Source organism: Neovison vison, chromosome 4 (assembly GCF_020171115.1).
Source record: "Neovison vison isolate M4711 chromosome 4, ASM_NN_V1, whole genome shotgun sequence".
Lineage (NCBI taxonomy): Eukaryota > Metazoa > Chordata > Mammalia > Carnivora > Mustelidae > Neogale > Neogale vison.
Window position 1 is genome coordinate 169,508,440 of NC_058094.1, and position 23,928 is coordinate 169,532,367.

Below are 23,928 nucleotides of genomic sequence, written 5' to 3' on the forward strand. Positions count from 1 at the left end.
AGTGTTCAGTTACCGTGTGAGAAATACCTCCCTTGACAAACTTTTTGGTAGCAATCCTTTTCAAAACCAGACACACTCCAATGGGTCTTCTGCAGAATCCACCACCTTACTCTTTGAGCCTGTTAGCTTACTGAAGACCTAAGACCTCAGAGCTAAACTAGAATTCTGATTATATATTAAATTTATCTGCTACAATAGTAGGGTTTATTTATACTTTTGCCTAATCAGAGCCTTAGTGAATATTTTGTGATGTCTGTTGAGATGAGCATAAACACTCATAAATCCCCTTCTCTCTTGAAGTGATTTTTTCACTCTAGGTTATAAACAACCCTAAATAGGAAATAATGTGTGACTTCTCATTTTATTTAATTCATGTGAGTTCCTACAGTTTATGTCAAATGATTCTCAAACTTCCTTTATGCCAATGAGACAACATTTTGAATAAGCTGGGTCTTACAGTTACTGAAAACATGTAATAGGACATCATCCCGGTTATGAACCCATTTCTGTTCCATATGACTTGTTTACCTCAGGCAAGTATGTAAGCTTTCTGTGCTTAGTTTCCTCAAATATATAATGGATATAACAACAGCTTCCTCATATAGGTTTTGTAAGGATTAAGGATCAAATTAAATAATAAAATATGTATATAGTACATATACAGTCAGTAGGAACTTGTGATATTATTAATCCTTCTGGCTATCAGCAGGACCTCTGAAATCAAACTTCCAGATATATATTTAAAAGTGAACATGAACAAGCAATTTTACAGTTATAAAGTAAGTATCTTCTAATTATCAAGATCAAAATTATTTAAAAATCAGGCATTTTTTGGTAAGAGGATATGTGCAAAAGAAGGTCAAATTAATCAGTAAAAAAATCTGCTCACTGTCTTATCATTAGTGACATTGAGCAGATGGCAATGTGTGCAGTTGCAAAATACTGATAAGAAATGTGGAAGCAAAGATAATTTGCCACCCAGAATAGCAAAGACTATTTAGTTAAAGATATTATTTATTAATTTTGAGAGAGAAGTAGAGAGAGAGAGAGAGAATACAACTGGGGGGAGGGGCAGAGACAGAGGGAGAGAGAGAATCTCAACCAAACTCCATGTTGAGCTCAGAGCCTGACACCAGGCTCAATCTCACGACCCTGAGATCATGACCTGAGCTGAAATCAAGAGTCACATGCTTAACCAACTAAGCTACCCAGGTACCCCAGAATGGCAAAGACTATTATGTTGTACTTAATTTCATACTTACAAGAATGTGCTAAGCACTTCATGTATATTATCTCATTTCATCTAAATAACACTGGTGGTGCAGTTTCTATCATTGTCACCCTATTAAGATATGTGAACAAAAGCTTTGAGAAATTATGTAACTTAACAAGGTCTAATAGTGGATATGTGACTGGATGACCATCTAACTTCAGTGCCTAAACTAGTAATCACTATACTGTGATGCTCTCAATATAAATAAATGGCTCAAATATCAAGGTGAATTGTTTTATTTAAGATTACTCTATGAAACAGGGTATCGTGTCTGTTTGGGATGGACACAATTTGACAAAGCCTACCATTACCAAGACAGCAACAGCCATATTAGGTTGCCGTGTTTAAGGTAAAGATTCAGCGAGGCAACATTAAGACCATCTTCTCATGTCATTTAATTGACCCGAGGTTTCTTTTTATGAGGCCTTTTAGGCTGGGGGAGTTCTAGAGGAGTAATATTTACCACTACTTCCTTTTTTTTTTCTTTTTCTTTTTAAAGATCTTATTTATTTACTTGTCAGAGAGAGAGAGAGAGTCCGAGCACACAAGCAGGGGGAACGGCAGGCACAGGGAGAGGAAGAAGCAGGCTTCCCACTGAGCAGGGAGTCCGACTTGGGGTTCTATCCCAGGACCCTGAGGTAATGACCTGAGCCAAACGTAGACACTTAACCAACTGAGCCACCCAGGTGTCGCTTACCACTACTTCCTTATATTAAATCTCTTTCCCAAGATCAGTAAGACCTGGCTCTCAGCCATGATTGTAAATAGCAACTGTCAAACATCCATCAGCCAGCAAAACTGTATTAATAGTGTCAATGGTTTAAAGGATCATCCACTTTGCTTTCATTCTGCTGTGCGAAGGTAGAAAGAGACTGGGAGTTTCTAGGGTTAATTCAAACACTATTCCAGAAATACTTACTATGAAATACCAACATATATGAAGCTTACAGTTTTTCTTTTTGCCTTTTTACATCAAATTTTATTAAGACAAAAATAATTTTTAAAATACTGTTAAAGAGGCACCTGGGTGGCTCAGTGGGTTAAAGCCTCTGCCTTTGGCTCAGGTCATGATCCCAGGGTCCTGGGATAGAGTCCGCATCGAGCTCTCTGCTCAGTGGGAATCAGTGGGGATCAGTCCCCCTCTGTCTCTGCCTGCTTCTCTGCCTACTTGTGATCTCTGTCTGTCAAATAAATAAAATTTTTAAAAAATACTGTTAAATGTTAAATATATCACTCTGTGATATGTATATCACTATATGGCAGTAGCTTAAATGTTATATAAGTATCCTCAGTCTGTTTTATATTTTGTAACATTTTTCAGATCACAATGTTCTTACACTGTTTATCAGATCACAAGGTACTTATTTTTTTAAAAAGTGAAATGGCCGAAAATAGTAATATGTGGATGAAAACTTGTGTTTATTTTTATTATATAACATTTTGTTTATTTATGGCAACCTTGATAAAATTATGGACTGAGAAATTATTATATATTTCATAAAATTTGTGGTTACAATTGTCCTGAAGTCAGTTTTTAGCTTATAGTAATAAAACCTTTCTATTCATGAAGGTCTTTTTCTGGAGAATGGTGGTAATTTAAAGTCAGTGGAAATTTCGGGACATCTGAGTGGCTGAGCTGGTTGTGTCTGCCTTCAACTCCGGTCATGATGCCAGGGTCCTGAGATCTTGCTCAGTGGGGAGCCAGCTTCTCCCTCTGCTTGCCACTCCCATTGCTTGTGTGCTCTCTCTGACAAATAAGTAAATAACTTAAAAAAAAAAAAAAAGTCAGTGGAAATTTCAAACACATGCTAATGATTACATAGGCAACTTAATGTCTTTCTTTGGATTTATTATATATGTTTATGAATAAGCTTTTTAAGAATATTTTATTTGGGGCGCCTGGGTGGCTCAGTGGGTTAAGCCGCTGCCTTCGGCTCAGGTCATGATCTCAGGGTCCTGGGATCGAGTCCCGCATTGGGCTTTCTGCTCAGCAGGGAGCCTGCTTCCTCCGCTCTCTCTGCCTGCCTCTCTGCCTGCTTGTATCTCTCTCTGTCAAATAAATAAATAAAATCTTAAAAAAAAAAGAATATTTTATTTGTTTGAGAGAGAGAGCATGCACAGGGAGAGGAGCAGAGGGAAATGGACAAGCAGACCCCCACACTAAGCATGGAGCCCGATTTGGGGCTCTGTTTCATGACCCTAAGACCATGACCTGGGCTAAAAGGAAGAGTCATATGCTTAATCATTTTATAGGTTTCTTATACTGCTAATTTTCTTACCATATTAATATAGGAGGTCTTTGAGCAATAAAAGTGATTTGCTAACAGTGCATCTTTATTATGCATTTTACCTCATAATTAATTGTGGAAATAAAGATTACAATTTCTAGCATTTAATTAAAGGAAAAAGTGAAAAGGTAAAAGCTGGTTTCAAAGAAGACAGGAAGATGTACTTGATATGGTTCATTATTTTCCTTAGTATTTTTAAATTGCATATAGTTTTGTTTTGTTTTGTTTTGTTTTCTGATATGCAACCAAATTTAGGGTATAAATACTCGGGCCTGGCATAGGAAGAAAAAAGAGAGAGGGAGAGAAAGAAAGAAGAGACAGAGAGAAATAAGGAAAAACAATTTTTATAATGTTAAAACAAAGATCATAAATGGGATCCACCCATCCCTGGCCAGGACTCAACTCCACTTCTGTGTCCTAACACTGTGTTTAAAGATTTTATTTATTTATTTGACAGAGAGAAATCACAAGTAGATGGAGAGGCAGGCAGAGAGAGAGAGGGAAGCAGGCTCCCTGCTGAGCAGAGAGCCCGATGTGGGACTCGATCCCAGGACCCTGAGATCATGACCTGAGCCAAAGGCAGCGGCTTAACCCACTGAGCCACCCAGGCGCCCCCTCCCTTGCTCTTGTGAACTCTGACTCTCCTCTACTCTCCTGTCTTCTTCTTCCTAGAAATCTTGTCCGCCTCTCACTTAACTGGTTTTAGAATCATTCATTCCCAAAGAACACGACTACTGCTTCTTTTCATTTATGTCCCAGGTTTTGTCCACTGCAGGTTCTTAGTAAATACTTCCGATGTTAAATTGAATGATTAAAACAGGAAGAGCAAAAGGCCTTAAAAGGAAAAAAAAAAAAAAAAAAGTGTTGATTTTCCAAGGTCTTCTCTTCTGCATACTTAATGTTTCACATGCCAGTAGGTGGCTATTTTGCCTTGACCTGACAGGCAGTTTAGGCATGTACACTTGTGGTTTTATATGTTTTTGTATCTAGTTAGAAACCTCATCTGTTTTTGCTTTGTTTTCTGTCTAACCCCCCTCACCGACCAGGCTGGAGGCGTGGCATCTGGACTGAATCATGTTCTCACAAATGACTTGACAGCTAAGAGGCTCCTGCATGTGAAGGGTCGGAGAGTGGTCAGGGCTACGGAAGTTCCCCTTAGTTGGGAAAGTTTCAACAAGGGCGACTGCTTCATCATTGACCTTGGCACAGTAAGTGTTACACACACGGCAGACGTCTAAAGGAGAGCGACTTGTCTTCAGATAAAATCAGACATATGTGCGGGGGAAGATAATCCCGTTTTCTGCACATGGGGAAGAGGTCATGTTTATGTGAGAGGCAATCATATCATATGACGAACTGGCAAGTACTTAAATCATACAAAGTGAGACTTCAAAGTTTTTATTTTCTTTGATAAGTTTAGAATGGAATAGTGATTTAGTTCTTCTTACCATAGAACACACATTGAATCATTTTTAATATATCTACCTTTCATTCTGAACAGAGCTTCCACTAATTATTTTTGTCCTTAATTGGGTGTGGGAAAACATTTTTTCAGGGGCAAATTAATTCCCCCAGAAAGCAAAGCTTCTAGGATTTCAGATGGAGATAGGATGAGTCTAAACAGCCTGCCTGAGGAGATTTTAGGGGATATTTTGGGATACATATCACACATATACTACACCATACTATTTCATAGTTTTTAACTATTTTAGAATATTAAAAGACAAGTATGAATATCAAGTATCATCTTAAAGGGATGGGCATTATCTGACTTAGGTTTTTATTTTTTCAGGATAAGAGGCCCCTCTAAGTTCAGGTATACTTATTAATAATTATTTTTTAAAGATTTTATTTATTTATTTTGAGAGAGAGAGGGAGAGAGTACAAGGAGTGGGGGCAGACTAAGAAGCAGACTCCCTGCTGAGCAGGGAGCTGGTTACAGGGTTCCATCCCAGGACCCTGAGATCATGATGTGAGCTGAAGGCAGACGCTTAACCAACTGAGCCACCCAGGCACCCCGAATCATTATTATCTTGAAAAGAAGTATTGCAAGGTCTTGTGCTAGACTCTAGAAGGTGGGATTAAGTTGGGTCTTTTAAACTTTGTAAAAAGAATAAAAGGCATTTTCTACCATCGCAAACCCATGGGAAAAGCAGAGAAGGCAGGAGAGCCGTGAGCATTTATGAACCCCTTCTTATTAAGCCATATACATCAGCACCCTCCTCACCATCACAAACCTTTCTGCACTTAGCATTGTACAGAGACCTGCTCTGACCTGCACTGCTTCAGTTAGCCTCAGGCGTGCACAGGCTGTGGAATTTCCTCCCAGTGCAGAGCCAGTGAACGGTGAAGCCAGGATTCAACCCTGAAGATACCTGATTCCCACCTGAGCATTTTATTTTACTGCCTCTTCATGGACAATATTTGGGGGGAAAACATCAGAAAAAGCCAAAAGAGTCTATACCACCTGCATGGAGAAGGGACACTAAGGATTTTGAAAATGGAGCCACACAGTCAAAGTTTTGTAAAGGCAATATTAACTTAGAGATAACACATAGATTAAGTGTGCAAAGTTATAAATCAGTTGGAAAATGGACCCAAGCTATAAACTTAATGGGTTTCCCTCAGTTAGGATATACCTGTAGTTTTATTACTGCTAGTGTATAATTTGACTATCTTGGATCACACCAGCTTGTGTGCACAGTCGCCATCATCCTATTAATAACGTCCAAAGTACATTTCTCAGTGTCACACTTACACATCTGCACCCCAGACAGCAGTACCACTGCCCTGAACCTCACTGTGAATTTCTTGGAAGAGCCCTTTTCAACTTTAAGTGGTAATCCATTCTCCTAACTGGTTTCGCCTAACATTTTATACCTCTTGTCCCTTGATAATTTAGGAAGTGTTTTGACATATAAGATAGCTTTTTTCATAGAAAAAAGAGACCTCAGTTTTCATGCAAGCTGAGCTTAATCAACCTATAAAAGTTGGATATTTGATTAGATGATCTCTGGGGCCCCTAAGCAGAAGAGACCCTTCCAATTGGTCATGTAATTCCCTACTGCCATTACGTGAACATATTTCTTTCTTAAAATAACTTTCGTGTGTAATGTAATTGCTTCACACATGCAATCATCTTTTTAATTACCACGAATAGCTTCCAGTTCATCTTTCTAACTATCTAATCTTTAACCTTGAGTGAGTCATTAACTGCTCTGAAGCCTTGACTTCCTCATTTATTGTTTTCATCTTGACTCTGATTTCTGATGGTACTTCTAACCTTGGCTGACTATGATTCAGTCTCCCCTGACACAGAGTCACATCTGGAAATGAAAGTTGCCATCATGGTTTCCACAAAAGACAAAAAGCCGTAGAGAGTGGGAGCAAGTCACTTACAATAAAGCAGGCTGAGTGGTAACCTGGGTTTTCTGTTCTTTTTTTTTTTTTTTTTAAGATTTTATTTATTTATTTGACAGACAGAAATCACAAGTAGACAGAGAGGCAGATAGAGAGAGAGGGGGGAAGCAGACTCCCTACTGAGCAGAGAGCTCGATGCGGGCCTCGATCCCAGGACCTTGAGATCATGACCTGAGCCAAAGGCAGAGGCTTTAAACCACTGAGCCACCCAGGCACTCAGGTTTTCTGTTGTTAATTTACATTCTTTTCACTACTCTAAGCTAACTTGGTGGGATATACGATGGTATGGTTCTACAGCAGAGTATCTTGCAACAGTTTCCGAATCTGCTCAATTCAGAATTATGTCTAATCTAATTTAGAATCTTCTCAAAGTTGTATTGTTAATGAAATCATTTATTACTTTGTTGAGCAAGTATGGAGCTTCTACATGGGTTAGATAGTTGGGTGCTGTGGCAGGTGAATGGTAGTTCCAGTGACATATTCTCTCTTCCCATGGGTAATGTCTGCTATGGGAGTATGGCCCATAAGTACAGGCTCAGACAGAGCCTCTATTATGAGGACAGAGCCTCTATTATGAGATTCAAGGAAATTATCTGTTTAATAGTAAATTATCTTTATTTTATAGAGTTAATTACCTTTAATGACTTTCAGGTTGTCTCCTGCTCTCATGCCTGATTAGAGACATTTTGAATGATTTTGTTTCAGAGATAGTTGATTGTCTCTTATGTTGTAGAAGTACACCATACCCCAGAGAGATACCCTGGTAGGAATCAAGCAGTACTACATATACTCTCATTTATTTGCATGATCTCTTTTTATGTTACTAATCTTTAACCAGTTGGTATGTTGTTAATGATTTCTGAATGGCGATAAGATCTTGCAATTACCTTGGAGACTGTATTTTTGGGATATGTCACAGTAAACAAAGAAGGACATGGGACCAAAATTTTCTCTACCATAAAATCTTTTTTTTTTTTAAGATTTTATTTATTTATTTGACAGAGAGAGATCACAAGTAGGCAGAGAGGCAGACAGAGAGAGAGAGAGAGAGATGAGGAAGCAGGCTCCCTGCTGAACAGAGAGCCGATGCAGGACTCGATCCCAGGACCCTGAGATCATGACCTGAGCCGAAGGCAGCGGCTTAACCCACTGAGCCACCCAGGCGCCCTCTACCATAAAATCTTAATGATTTCATGATTTCAAAATTACCTTCTGCATTAGACAGTACAAAAAGAAGCCAGTGTAATTTCTTCAAGTTTGTTTCATTATCCAGGTATGAAAAAAATAGGTTGGACCTCTAAAGTTCTCATCCATCTAGAGCCAGCTGGCCAAAACTAAGGTTATAGACATAACCAAATCCTATATTTTGATTTGATTTTAGGAAGTCAACTTTTTTGATCAGCAATCACTATTGTTACTATGATATGCCATATACCTTTGAAACATATGCTATTATAGGATTTGAGACTACTGTAAGTATTTCCTGATATGACCATGTAACCACCTTGATCAAAAGCATGAGATTATAAAATTCCCTATTTAATCACTTTGAATGTTAAGAAATTATCAACATTGTAAGAGGATGATTTGGATGAGCTATCTTATATTTAGTATATTCACAGAAAATAATATGGGACATGGCTAGATCTTAGCAATTTGGAATTTACTGAATCTTTGGAAATCTTAGCAATTTGGAATTTATTGAATCTTTGAACTGTGAATTTTAATGTTGGTGAATTTATCAATCATCATTTTCCCACTATTTTTAAGGCTATGAGGTGGTTGAAGTAGTTGTAGAAATGGCTAACACAATCATATCTAAATATATTACAACAAAACCATCAGTAACTACAGAATGTGGATGATAATGGAAAGAATCCATAATTTCAAAGTTGGGATCTAGAACTAACTCTTTTAGAAATATGTGTCAGAGCCAACCACTAGGGGAGAGTTGGATTTCACAGGAGGAGGAATTTCTGCCGTTGTTACTAATTGTGCTGTTACAGGGCATGTTCCATTTCCTTGTTAACTTGTTTGGTCAGGTATGCAGCCTTGCCCCACTCGCCTTGCCCTTTATAACCTATTGCCCCCTCTTTCATTGTTCCTTCCTGCTGCTCTGAAACAGCAGTCTGCACTTCTGCATTTACCGTTTGGTCCACAGCCCTCTTTTTCTGACTTTCACTCCCACCATTTCTTTGAAATGTTCATCCTATTGGAGCAATGGCTTCTGCTAAATCCAGGGGACACTTTGTTCCTTATCTACTCCAACTGACACTGTTGATTACTCCCTTTTATTTCAGCCTCACTCCCTCCCACCCCTGGCTTCCTGCTTTTCCTCCCTTTCAAGCCATTCTTTCTCATTCTTCTTCACATGGTCTGTTTGTTTGTTTGCTTTTAAGGATTTCACTTTTGATCATTGTCTCTTTATACATTCTTCCTGAGCAAACTTGCCCTCACCCAAAGCTTCAACTATTCATCCACTGGTAAATCTCAATTTTATAGACTCACTCAGAACTCTTAACTGAGATCTATGTCAGCATTTCAGACTACCTCCCAGATATTTCTTGTGTGTATCACAAGAACCTCAAACTCAACAAGTCTAAAAATGGAACTCATTAACTTCACCCTCTCATTCCAAAATGGTTTCTCCTCTTATTGTTCTTACCTTGTTGAATGGAGCTACCCATCTTTCAGACCTCAAACTTCAAATCTTGAAGTCATTGAGATGACTTCTCCCAGGGACTTTACATTCAATTGCTCACTGGGCCTACTCTCTTCTACCTCTTGAGTGTCTCCTGAATCCTTCCCATACTCTTTATCACTGTGATACTATCTCATTGTCCTTGCACATGACACTTTCCCTCAAGTCACCATGCTTTTGCTTTGCACACATTGTTTCCTTTGCCTAAGATCCACTCTTGCTTTGCATCACTTTTCTGGTTAAGTGTCTGATATCATCTCATCCTTAAATATTCAACTCTGATATTGCTCCTTTTATGATGTATTTCTTGGCCTCCTTCTCCCTCTTTCCCCTGTCCCACCTCACACCCCTGGAAAATTAAACAAGCCTTTATTTCCTATTTCTTATCAACTTGCAGACTTGCCATTTTCCACATTTCCTGTCCTTTCATTTATCAACCTCACTCACTCACTTTGTCCTTATTAGAAAGCCCAGAACTTACAGTCACTCAACAAATGTACAGTCTCATGCAGTCATGTGAATAGAGATATAATTTTCTTTTTTTCACCTTTAGCTCAACCTGAGTTCATAGTTAAGCTTCTATTTCTTTTTTATTTTTATTTTATTTTATTTTTTCAGTGTCAAGCTTCTATTTCCACAGAAGCATTAAAAATAAAATAGTCTTGTCCTATAAGGTGAACCTTGTTTCTCATGAAAGCAAATCAGACCTATCCACCCATCCCCTTTTCTATCTCCCAGTTATAGAGGGTGTGTATGTGTGATATTATGGCCTGGGGATGGGGGACCGGGTTGAGAATGGAAGTGAGTCTGGTTTGCAGTGTTTAGCCCTCATTCCTCTCTAACATTCATTGAGACTTTGCCATTTCATTCGTTCTTGAGCTCTGGGCTTTGAACTTTGGCCTCTGTCCCAAGATTTTTCCTGGAAAATATCTATGGCCTTACTTTGGTCTTTTGTTATCTTACTCTTTCTGGTTCCGTCAGCCATTATAGTAGCCCCTCTGGAATTCTGACTTATTTTTCCCATACCACATGCTGTTGTGGGGATACTGTACCCACATTGTACCACTGTTCATTGGTCTGACTGCGTGGACACTGCCTGCAGTTGGTTCTACTCTAATGTTCAAGGTCATGGATGAATATATCACAAATGGGTTGGAGGGGAATGTACTGAGCTCTTGTCAGAGATTCACTGCATCTGATCAAGTTTCCTAGTTCTCTTGTAATCCCCATACTCTTCTCTTCTTGGACCTGACCAACCGGTCTCATACTATTTCACGGTGTTAACCCCTAAGGCCAAGACTCTGGTTCCTGATATGCAAAACCAATTTTCTGTAAATTGCTGCATCCTCAACTCCTCCCCTCAGAAAACATTACTCTCACAAAATTAAGGTTCTTTTAAATTAGACCTGTGTTGGCTTTTGAACTTTTGTCTCCACTATGACTTAAAAATGTTCATTTGAGAACAACAACAACAACAACAAAATGAGCAAAGTCTTCTTTGTTCTGGGTAAATTTGTCATTATCTGAAAGTAATCCATTTTACTAGTTTTATAAGGAGAAAGCCTTGAGGCAATAAGAAAAGATAATGGGAAAAATAAATCTAGTGTTAAATCTCTAAAATTTACCCTTCAATAGAAGTAGGGATGAATGGTATTTACTGTGCAGTTGGTGTGTGCTGGATGCTACAGTATAAAGATGGAAACCAGATAGTCATTGACTGGCAGGTGCTGTCAAATGGTGAGAGGCACAGACACATACACAGCTTGGAGTATGATGAGGTAGAAGGAAGGACTGGAATGGAGACGCACACATTACAATTAGAGAATAGATGAGGATACTAGGAAAGACTGCTCTCAAGGTATTAGGATTTATGTTTTCATTCTTACAAGCTCACATTTGAATCATTAGGGAGAGGTTTTTAAAATACTGTGTAATGTGACCCCTAAAGATTCTGATTTTAAAGTTTTGGGATGGGACTTTGGGTAAGTCCTTTTTCAGTTAACGTTGAGAACCATTTCAATATGGGAAATGTCTAAAGGTGCTGGAAAATTCAGGGTTAATTACGTGTCTGAAAAAACCAGATCAGTTAAAAATAGTTAAGTCACCAATTTGTGTGGCTGCCAGAAGTTATTTTTGATGAAGTGCGACTGTAAAACTTCTTTGTTTCGCCAAATACTCGGAAGAGTATGGAGAACATAATTTCACCAACTCTCCTTATCACTACAAAAACAATGCTCCAGAAGCTGTCATCTGGTCTCAGAAAGTGACACCACTATCAGCAGCCAAGCTAGAGGGGTCCAAGTCATGGCGCTCTCTCCTTGTCCTCCAGTTTACATTCAAAGGGCGTTGTTGACCAATCCTGTAGGCTTTATTAACCTTCAAGCTATCCGTTGGTTCTTCTTTTTTCCATAGCCACTGCCCTGCCCTAGTTCACAGGTGATCTCTTCCTTTCCGTTCACCAAGCCCTTAGTGGCCATGCACAATCACTCCATTCATCTCCCATTCTTCAGTCAGAGGTGTTTTAAAAAATACATATATGCATCATGGAATGATGTTGAGTTGCCTTGGCTTTGATCAACAAGATAGGATGTAAATAAACACTTGTTCATCTAAAAACACCCCCAAAAAGTCATGGTTTAAAGTTTATAAATAGGAAAATGTAGATTCCTAGAGGTATCTCACAAGTCATTTATGGTGTAAGTTATAGGCAACGAGGATATCTGAACGAGCTTTTTTTATATTTTGTTAACTCGATCTAAGGGAAAAGTAAGCACAGTAAAAATAAAGCCAGCAGAGGCAAGGGAGAGCAAGAGGTCTGGCCTCTCTTCTCCTTTCATAAAACTGTAGATGTATTTAGAATAAATAACTGAGCAAAGGACAAAAGAGTAACAAGTTTATGCTGAATTCTTTGCATGTGTTATGAGTCAACATCACATGGGCTGTTCTGACTGTTCCTTTAAACTCAGCTTCTGAAATCTTGCTTCCCTTCAAGGGCATCGTTGAGCATTGTTTTATTTCTCCTCTTATTTCCTGCCCCCAAAGGAGGTTTGGCTGCACTTTGATGTTTTACTTGTTAACTCTGACCGTGTAGTTTAAAGGAAATTTTAGAAACCTCTAGCCTGTCCCCAGTATGGTTGTTTCCATAAATACCACTTACTCCCTTATGGGTGGTCCAGACAAATTGCCCGTAACTGTTGTCTTTACTCCCTCATTTACTTTTCCAGTTATCCAGAGTAATTTTGTTTTCCTTTACTAGTTTGTGTATTCAGAGTTAATTATAATTGGACAAACTTCAACTATAGGTTGTTCATGGGCAATTTGTACATCAGCAAATTTTGGTCAAAATTTAAGTGCATTTCATTCTGAATTGAATTGATCCTTCCATATTGACAGGGGGCTTTATGTCCCTTCCCCCAAAGAAGTATAACATTTAGTGTTGAATTGTTAAATTCTTTAGAATCTTAGAGTGTAAATAGTTGCCTCTGAAACCATGTTTGTTTTATCATTTTCAGGGTCTCAACTGCTTAAATCAGTTTTACCAAAGAATTTTTATCTAAATTCCTTCAAAGTATCATAAATAAAACAACTTGTGTTTTACTATTTTAAATTTTACTTTTTTTCTTGTTGTTGTAATAGTATGCATCACCTGTTACACCAATTTGGGTATCTTTTTTAGCTCTGTGTCGTGTTCTTAGTTTTTTTTTAGCTCACTCCTTCTCCAAAAAACAGGGTAAGTTGAATTATGGGAGCGTTTTTCAAGCACAGGGCCAATGGAGCACAGAGTTTCCTTGTGCACAGAGCAAAGAAGTGGTCTTACCCAGCTACCTCTGAATAGAGTAAGTGTTGGTAGTGCAGCTTATTAATAGTACTATACACATTTATTTAGCACAGTAGAGCTTTGTTAAAATGAGATGTCCTAACTGCATCATACATCCATGAGAGAATTTAAATTGCTCAAATTTAATGAATTGCTTAAATTCTGTTTAAAATCTAAACAGATTTTCTATTTAAAATCCAAAGCACGTTTTAATGTGTTGCTGCCATGATTGAATGAAATATATTTGCAGAAAAACTTAAGTAGCCTTGAAAAAAGAGGGTTTTTAAAATTAATATTACTCTTTAAACAATTCTGGCTTTGGGCAATTTATAATTAAAGTCCATTTTTATTGTATTTCTTATCTGAATTCACCACTGAAAATTAAGTCTAGGAAATAAGATAATATGTCAGTTTTGTAGAAAGAATAACACAAAATTAACTGAAAATAATAAAAGAGTAAGCATAGCACAAAGCATTCATTTTCATGCCCAATAAGAAACTTTCTTTTTAAGACTTTATTTATTTGACAGACAGAGATCACAAGTAAGCAGAGAGGCAGGCAGAGAGGCAGGCTCCCTCTCAGCAGGGAGCCTGATGCGGGGCTCAATCCTAGGACCCTGAGATTATGACCTGAGCCGAAGGCAGAGGCTTAACTCACTGAGCCACCCAGGCACCCCCCAGTAAGAAACTTTCTTTAACACCTTTTTTAGTGACTGGGTCATCTTTGAGTTAAAAAGGAAAATTTTACTTTCAAACAGTTTAATTATTTTTATGAGCATTTCCTAGATGTGTTTTTTGCTATTTAAAAATTTTTGTTATTGAAGTATAGTTGACATACAATGTTATATTAGTTTCAGGCTTACAGCATAGTGATTTGACAACTCCGTACATTGTACAGTGCTCACCACAATAGGTATAGTTACCTTCTGTCGCCATACAACATTATTACAATGTTAATGAGTATATTCCCTATGTTGTACTTTTCATTCCTGTGACTTCATTATACCTGGACGTTTGTACCTCTTAATTTCCTTCACCTATTTCACCCACGCCTCTCCCCTCTGACAACCACTAATTTGTTCTCTGTATTTCTGATTGTAGTTCTGGTATTTGTTTAGTTCTGGATTTTTTCTTTCTTTTTTTTTTTAAGATTTAGATAAATTTAAGTGAAATCATGTATTTGTCTTTTCATTTTGTTGCTAGTTTTCTTCACTGTGCAGAAGCTATTTAGTCTGATGTGGTCCCAGTTGTTCATTTTTGCTTTTTCTCCCCCTTGCCTGAAGAGACATATCAAGAAAAGTATTGCTAAGGCTGATGTCCAAGACGATCCCCCCTGGGATTTCCTTTAGGAATATAATGGTTTTAGGTCTTACATTTATAGGTCTCTAATCTATTTTGAGTTCAGTTTTATGTATGGTGTAAGAAAGTTGTCCAGTTCTACACTTTTGCATGCAGAGATCCAGTTTTCCTAACACGTTGAAGAGACTATGTTTTCCCCAGTGCATATTCTTGCCCCTTTTGTCATAGAGTAATTGACTATATAAGCATGAGTTTATTTCTGGGCTCTCTGTTCTGTTCTATGTGTCTACTTCTGCACCTCATTCATTTTGATTACTGTAGCTTAGTAGTATATCTTGAAATCATGGATTGGTGTATCTCCAGCTTTGTTCTTTTTGCCATTTTTAAGGTAGAAACTGAGGTCCATCTGTAATGGTGAGGAATATTTTCTATAACTAAATTTATCTGTGAACTGATACTGCACATAAAAACTCCCAACCCAAGGTCATGTCATAGAAAATATTTGGGGATCCATGGACTACTGTAAAATTCTACATTAAATAATAATTATGTTCATCAAATTATTATCTGCAATTCTCTTCTAAACGCATTTTACCAAGCTAGCATAATGCTTAACAGAAGCTAATAAAGTTTAAGTGTGATTTTATATAATCTCTTTGAAGTCGATGAGAAGTCACTTACACAACTAGGTTAGAGAGAACACAGACATCTGTTGGACGATTAGATAAATGCACAGCAAATCAGTCGTGTAAGTTACGAGTAAGTCTGAGAAATCTAGAGATCTAATCTTCTGATTCAGTTCCTGTATTTCACTATAACATAGATATTAGAAGTTTGCTTTCTCAGACCCACTGAGAAAAAAATCATGGGCAAAATCTCATGGGATAAGATGGGAAAGAAACCTGAGCCAAGAGCCTAGGGGTACTGAGCAGAGAAGCACACTTGGCTGCACGGGGTCATTAGATGTTGCAGATCCTTTGCAAGTGCTCAGGTTCCTGTTTTTGTTTTTTTTTTTTTTTAATCACCTTTCAATGCCACTACCTGATTTTATTATTTTTTAAAGATTTTATTTATTTATCTATTTGTTTATTTGAGAGAGAGAGTGGAGGGGGTGAGGGTCAGAGGGAGAAGCAGACTTCCCGGTGAGCATGACCCTGAGACTCCGGGATCATGACCTGAGCCGAAGGCAGTTGCTTAATCAGCTGAGCCACCCAGGCGCCCAACACCACCACCTGGTTTTAATGCATGGTGATAGGCATGGATGAATGGTTGGGCACCATTTGTTTTCACTCTTTGGAATTGCTGACCTGGGCATAGTATTCAAATGGATTCCAAATGTGGGTCTCCTCTTCGGATGCCCAGATGTAAAAAAAGAAATTAGAGAGGAAACAACAGCAGTGCACCATTCTTTTAAAAACAGAAAAGATATCACCCCTTCACTGCATAGACCAGTTCAGAGTCTAGAGTGAAAGGAGTTACAAGGCGTAGTCTTTTTTATTTTTCTTCTTATAAAGACTCAAATGGCTAAAACGTATATTTTATTCTTGAAGAGGAATATGGAATAATTGCATCAGGAACCTAGGGATGGGGTGAGGGGTCAGAGAGCCTCCTCCAGGCCTGTGTAATTCAAAACTGGGTGTCAAGGGCCGGGAAGAGAGCCCATTTTAGGCAATCAGCAAACATTCGTGAATAAAGTAATGACTCTGGACTGGAAATATTTTAGCTTCAGAGAAAAGAGCCATTTTCTTTTCTGTGGCTTCTGTGGATGCTGGGTGCTCTTTTATCTTGCTCTTGCTAATTGATGTGCTCTTTTATTTTATTTTGTTTTTTTAATGGATTTATTTATTTATTTATTTGACAGAGATCACAAGTAGGCAGAGAGGCAGGCAGAGAGAGAGAGAGAGAGAGGAGGAAGCAGGCTCCCCGCTGAGCAGGGACCACTCCCCCGCCCTTGTGGGGCTCCATCCCAGGACACCGGAATCATGACCTGAAGGCAGAGGCTTAACCTACTGAGACACCTAGGTGCCCCCTTTAAAAAAAAAAAAAAAGAAAAAAAAAAGATTTATTTATTTATTTAGTTAGTTAGTTAGTTAGTTAGTTATTTGACAGACATGACATGCTCTTTTAAGTACTGCAAACACAAGGTTGTATAGCTTGTAAGTTGCAGCCGGGTCTGTCTCCTTAACACTTAGCCACTGCATTAATCACCTCTCCAAAATGCACTGTGCACAAACTCCGTGTGGAACCATTTTGAAAGCAGGTGTAGTACAAATACATTATTAGCATTTGTTGTCTACACGTCATCTGTCCTTGCCGGCTTTCTCTTATTCCTCTGTCTATTCCCAACGTGTAGCTCATTGCAGGCACTTAATACATGTGACATTAAAAAAAGAGAGAGAAAAAAAACTATTAAGTTAAATAAAAATTGAAGGTTTTCTTCCTGCGTATACATGCCTCTCTCCATCTGTCGAAACTGTTTATCTTTAAAACTCTTTCTTCGCAAATACAGAAACAGAGATTTTGTTCCTGCTTCCACTTAAATGGAACTGTATTATTCTGTGACTTTATTTTATTCTTGAGGGTATACCTTGAATGATTTTCTGTGTTGGTATTTAAACACTTTTCTCAGTTTTTAAGCATTAAAAAACAGTCTGAAATCTCCATATAACAACATTTACATAGTCATCCCCCTACTGATGGACATTTGTGGGTTTTTTCTTCTCTTTCTTTGTTTTTATAAACCATGTTTGAATACCTCCGTAGGATAGATTCCCAGAAGTTGAATTTCCTGATCCTAAAAGCACATGTAATTTTTTGATACGAAACCAAATTTCCCTCAGAAAGCCTGTATCAGTTTATGCAACCCAAATAGAAAATGACAACGCTCATTCCTATTTCCCTGCCAAGCATAGGTGCCATTACATTTTCCTTTCTTTCATTAAAACCACATTAAATGGAGAAAATGATATTTTATTATTAGTTTACATTTGTATCTATATCTTCTGATATTGTCTAAAATATACAATATTTTAATCTAAATGACAGCTAATATAATCTATTGATTTTAGAATACATTGAACTGTCATAAATGTCTATGTTAAAATGTAACTTTGATATTATCTGTTTTTTCTCTGTATCATAAATATATATAACTATTATCCTATTATAGAATATTTAATATCTTCCCAATGTCTCACTAGTATAATTATATAGCACTAAAACTTCTTGTATATGTGGTTTCTCCCTAATCTTTATGAATAACTTATTAAAATGAATTCCAGATAGTGATATCACTGGGTCAAAGGTTTTAATTCTTTTTATGGCTTTTGATAAGATTCATTAAATTGCCAAAAGCATTAGATGAATTTTTATAATCATCAAGAGCACATTACTGTGACAGATTCTTTACTACCTTTCTGAAATATGGTCAAATTATTATTTTACACTTAGGTAAAACATATAAGTATACTTTCATAAGTTGTAATTAATGGATACACACAAAGAATGGTGAGATATATAATTATATTTTCCATGTGTAAAAAATGGTTACTTCATAATGCTAACTGAAAGCAACCGATACAGAATGAGGTGTACGCATGTAAAATTATATGTACCGCAACAATAGATAACTTTCATTTTATTTTTTTATGTGTTTTTGTTTTTTCCCTAATACTAACAGTGAGTATTACAACAGGACTAAATGTCCTCCACATGTTTCTGGGTCAAAAGATCTGTCTCTTCCTTTTAGGAAATTTACCAATGGTGTGGTTCCTCGTGCAACAAATACGAGCGTCTGAAGGCAAGCCAGGTTGCCATTGGCATTCGGGACAATGAGAGAAAAGGAAGATCTCAACTGATTGTGGTGGAAGAAGGAAGTGAGCCATCAGAGCTCAGAAAGGTATTGTGACTTGAGTTGTTTTTTAAAGGTTTACTACTGTCAGTGGTGTGTGTGTGTGTGTGTGTGTGTGTCTGTCTGTCTATCTGTCTATGTGTGTTACTTTTGACAAATTCCCTAATACTGGGCCTAGGCTAAGATTAGGTAAGAGGAAACATCAAGGTTATCAAAGTCATGATATAGAGAAAATAGAAAGTCAGTTCTCTTTTCTTTCACCACTGGTATGCCCACCAGAGGAAGCTCTGACTCCATCTTCTGTGGTGTAGGCAGTCAGATGGGTAACACTTCGACCTTGACTATAATAATATATTTTGGAAGGAAAATAATAGTTTATTCATGTGGGATTCTGAATATATATTGCTTAATGCTGTGATAATGCTGTGATGCAATTTTTAGCATTCATTACTCTAATAAAAGAATGAAATAAAATCTTATTTTAAGAGAATGAATACACCAATATTTTATATATTTCAATTTTAAACTAAGAATTCTCAGCAAGACCCCTGTGATTTTAGTATACTTGTTGAATTAATTTGAAAATTATCTCCACAACTCTTTATATCTTTGTTATTTACTTAACAATTATAGCAGTCTTGGACATTTAGTTGTCACCAGTTTTTCCCCTTTAAAAAAACAGCAGCGAGTGCCTCAGTGTGTATATTTTATATTTTACCTTAAGATTATGAGTTAAGAAAAAAAAAGATTATGAGTTAAGGGCATAATCATATTCAGGTGCCTTGACATGTTAATACATTGATTTCCATATGTTCATTCCACAGTATTTACTGAACTACAGTGGTATGTCAGGCACTAAATGTTTGTACCAATGTTTATTCCCTCATGACTTTGCAGAACCCTGTGAAGATTTACTGTTATAATAATATCATTTTGAATCTTTCTGTGTTTAATAGTAGCAGGTGGTATCTCTGTGAGTTTTCATTTCTTGGTAGAATACACATTTTCCTCAATGACTTTAGCTATCTGCGCTCAAGTTTTTCTTTTTTTTTTTTTTTAAGTATTTTATTTATTTGTTGGAGATACAGAGAGAGAAAAAGTGCACAAGCAGGGTGGGTAGAGGCAGAGGGAGAGGGAGGAAACAGACTCCCCGCTGAGCAGGGAACCCCTAAGATTGTGACCTGAGCTGAAAGCGGATGCTTGACCAACAAGCCACCCAAGCATCCTTGCACTCAAGTTTTTCTAACAACTGTCTTATAAACATGTTTTTAATAATTTTGATTTAGAGCAATTTCCATGCATTAGAGTTACTTAATGTAGTAATAGCCTACATAGTCCAGTGAACAAAAATTATATGGGATAATTTTATTGTCATAATGTCTTTAAACTTTATTATTTTAATAACTACTAAACACAGACTTTCATGTTAGTAATGTTTTAGAAATGACTTTTATTCAGTGGGAAAATGTTCATGGTCAAATACTAAGAGAAAAGGCAGGATATGAAATTTTATATACTGTAATATCTTAATATATGTTTATATTTAGGTATATAGCTGTATATTTGTATATACATATATACTTGGGAAAGATATGCTGAAACATTGCCAATTACCAATATTGTCTTTGACTCTTGGGATATGGCTCCTTGTTCTTTTTTTCTTTATTTGTCCTTGCGTTTTCAAAATGTATTATAATAGACGTGTATTCCTTTTATTATTTTTTTTATTGTTTCACATGTTTTCCCTTTGTGATCAGGAAAAAAAGGCCAACTAAAAGAAAAACAAAGTAAAATTAGGGATTAACTGAGTTTTCAATAGTTGTAATAACACTGCTAATAAATTAGACTTTGAAAACTATTCAAAATAATTTCTTGAACTTTTAATATTCTTTCAAGACCTCTGTTCTAGAGATGTAATCACCATTTAAGTCTTCCAGATCTCATATTTGGAAGCAAAAATCTATAAATAAGATGTGTTTCTAATTGATTATAATGTCTCGTTTTAATAATGAGTCTTTGCAAAGTGTAGACTCAGGACCAAGATTCGTTCTGGTGGAGTAGTAAAGGGGGTGCTCTGGTAGGTATCAGACTAGCTTCTCTTCTGTCCTCTTGGGTCTTCAGGAAGTCCCATAACCTCTGGTGTTTCTGGTTCCTCATTTGTAAAGTGCAGGGTTAGACAGAGTGGCTTCTGTGGTCCCTTTGGTTTCCAGCAATCAGTGATCCAACCTTGTCTCTTAGGCAGTTTCCGTGTTTAATTGCCAAGGAGTCTGTATTCTGTACCAGGAAGTGAAGGCACAGCCTGAAGGCCCCAGCTGTGTGTGTATATGTTTGCTTGCTTATTGGATTTCATTTAGAGTTTTGAGAGAAAAAAAGATTAAGCAGTAAATTAATACTTTAATTAATACATTACACTGTTAAAAAGAAAATGCAAACTGAAGAAGAAAATTGTAAAATATAACTTCAGTTTCAAAATACTAGTGATAGAGGGGTGCCTGGGTGGCTCAGTGGGTTAAGCCTCTGCCTTCGGCTCAGGTCATGATCTCAGGGTCTTGGGATTGAGCCTCGCATCTGACTCTGCTCAGTAGGGAGCCTGCTTCCTCCTCTCTGCCTACCTCTCTGCCTACTTGTGATTTCTGTCAAATAAATAAATAAAATCTTTTAAAAAAATAAAATATTAGTGATAGAGATAAGGGACATGAATTCATTCAGGTATACATTTTGTTCCTTGCCTGTTCATCCGGTGGGGGGAAGCTGAAATATTCTTGTTTTTAAGATTCATTTATTTGAGAGAGAGAGCCTGCACACATGCGTGCATGAGTAGGGGGAGGGGGAGAGGGAGAGAGAGAATCTCAAGGTGACCCCAGCTGAGCATGAAGCCTGATGTGGGGCTTGATATGGACCCTGAGATCATGACCTGAGCCAAAACCAGTAATTGGATGCTCTACTGTCTGAGCCACCCAGGAGCCCCAGGAAGTTGAAATATTCTGAGCAAAGATAAGAAATACAGTAACAGTATAGTTAACCATATGCTGCAATATAATATTTCAAATAATATTCCAATTTGTCATACCAAAGTTCAACACAAACACTTGCGACCATATTGATCAAGGTATCACTTTTATTTAATGAACCTAAATTAATATCACTTGGCAGTCGTGTCTGAATGAGGCAGTTTTTCCTTTAGTTTGTGCCTGAAGTGAGGGAATAGTGTGATAAGCCTTGTAAATAAGATAGTACAGTTCTAAGACAGATGGACTATATAGAAGGATAGATCTTTGTCCCCACAAAGTCCATAGTGGACTTGATAAACTAATAAAAATATAAAATCAGAATGCCAGGTTACATTTTCTTTATATTATTCCTCATGCTTTTTATAATATTAGTGATACTGTACAATAAAAAACTAACAGTAAGAGTATATTTTCTTTCAGCTATTTTAGGACAATTTCATCTTATCCCACTATATATGTGCGCACATATGTATACTACATATGTAATCTGTATAACTATGCATATACATATTTATCTGTAAAAAGGACTTTAAAGTGACTTTGTCAGGAAAGCATGGCTCATTGAGGTAAATATAGTATATTTCCAGGGGAAACCCAGAGGCAATCCTCAGTTCTGGGTATAACATTCTAGTAATCAGGGGAAAAAGTACTAACATACTGTTAACAAAATATTAAAATGTTTAAGTACCTGCATACAAACAAATGAGCCATGCAAATATACAGGGAAATGAAGTCCTGTGCCAGGCATGGTGGAGAAATTAACTATCAGTGCTCAATATCAATGAATGCTGGCAACTGAAAAGCAAACCAAACTGAATATAGATTTTAATGAAGACTGACAGAGTGCATGTGGACAAGACAAATAGGTTAATCAAAAACCATCTCAAGGCAAGGAGCATATGCGCTACAATTAAATACCAGTTGCTGTGATATTCGCTGTCATGGAGCTCTGTTGTTTTGTGATGACTTAATTTCTCTCATCTTGCTGTTCTGCAGGGTTTAAAGGCAAGTGGCTCCCTGGCAGGTTGAATTTTCTATGTGTTCCTTAATCTTTCTAGCTGCACTTTCTTTACATCATACAAGTACTTTTTTTTTTTTTTAAGATTTTATTTATTTATTTGACAGAGATCACAAGCAGGCAGAGAGGCAGGCAGAGAGAAAGGAAGGGAAGCAGGCTCCCTGCTGAGCAGAGAGTCCAATGTGGGGCTCGATCCCAGGACCCTGGGATCATGACCTGAGCCGAAGGCAGAGGCTTTAACCCACTGAGCCACCCAGGCACCCCCATACGAGTACTTCTTGTTATTAACCCAAAAATTTCATCATCTAGGAAAAAATTTGTGATAGACCTTTTTTTTTTTTTGCCACCATCATGGCAAACATCCAGTGCCTACCATGTGACTGGCATTCTTTTATGGGCTTTACAAAAATGAGCTCATTTAGTTCTCACCACAGCCCCAGGAAGAGGATATGTCTGTTATCCCCTGTATTGGTTTGTGTTCCTCCAAAAGCCAGCTCTATACAGGACTTGGGGGCAGATGGTTTTTGGAAGATGATCCTGGAAGCAGCAAGTAGGAGTAAAGTGACGCTTATTGTTGGTGAGTAATTTTCTGCTGTGGGGCACTGGGGCTTAGTCCCAGAGGGACCCTATGAAAACTGTATGAATCACCCTTCAGAATCAGCCCACAGGCACTTGACATTGCTGCAGGATTTAGCCAATAATTCCCATCTTTCATTGGTTGAGGGTCACTCATTGGGGGTTAACGTCCCAGAATTCCAGCCTTCCTTGTATATGGATGCAGTACAGCTCAGTGGCCAGAAAATACCATCAGAGAGCAAAAGTCTTTGACCTTTAAGAAATTATCTTACAGGGGTGCCTGGGTGGCTCAGTGGGTTAAAGCCTCTGCTTTCAGCTCAGGTCATGATCCCAGGGTCCTGGGATCAAGCCCTGCATCAGGCTCTCTGCTCAGCAGGGAGCCTGCTTCCTCCTCTCTCTCTGCCTGCCTCTCTGCCTACTTGTCATCTCTGTCAAATAAATAAATAAAATCTTTAAAAAAAAAAAAAAAGAAATTATCTTACAGATGATCTCTGAGGTAACAAGTTGGAATGGGTGGAGCACCAATGGGATCTCTATATCCTTACTTTATGGATGAAGGAAGTCAGTCATGGAGAGGCTGCCTAACTTGCCCAAGGGAGAGTGGGAATGGGAGAATGGTGATTCACGGGGCAGTCTTCATTACAGAGGAACCATCTTAAACATACAGAGAGATGG

At 37.6% G+C, this 23,928-nt stretch overlaps 1 protein-coding gene across 1 annotated transcript in view; it reads left to right on the forward strand.

Annotated features, from left to right (window-relative positions):
• Nucleotides 1-23,928, forward strand: part of SCIN (scinderin) — a 77,148-nt gene that overhangs the window by 7,858 nt on the left and 45,362 nt on the right. Inside the window, exons 3-4 of the mRNA XM_044246121.1 lie at nt 4,608-4,769; nt 18,547-18,696. Of these exons, the coding sequence (XP_044102056.1) occupies nt 4,608-4,769; nt 18,547-18,696 (312 nt within the window). The remainder of the gene's footprint in view (nt 1-4,607; nt 4,770-18,546; nt 18,697-23,928) is intronic.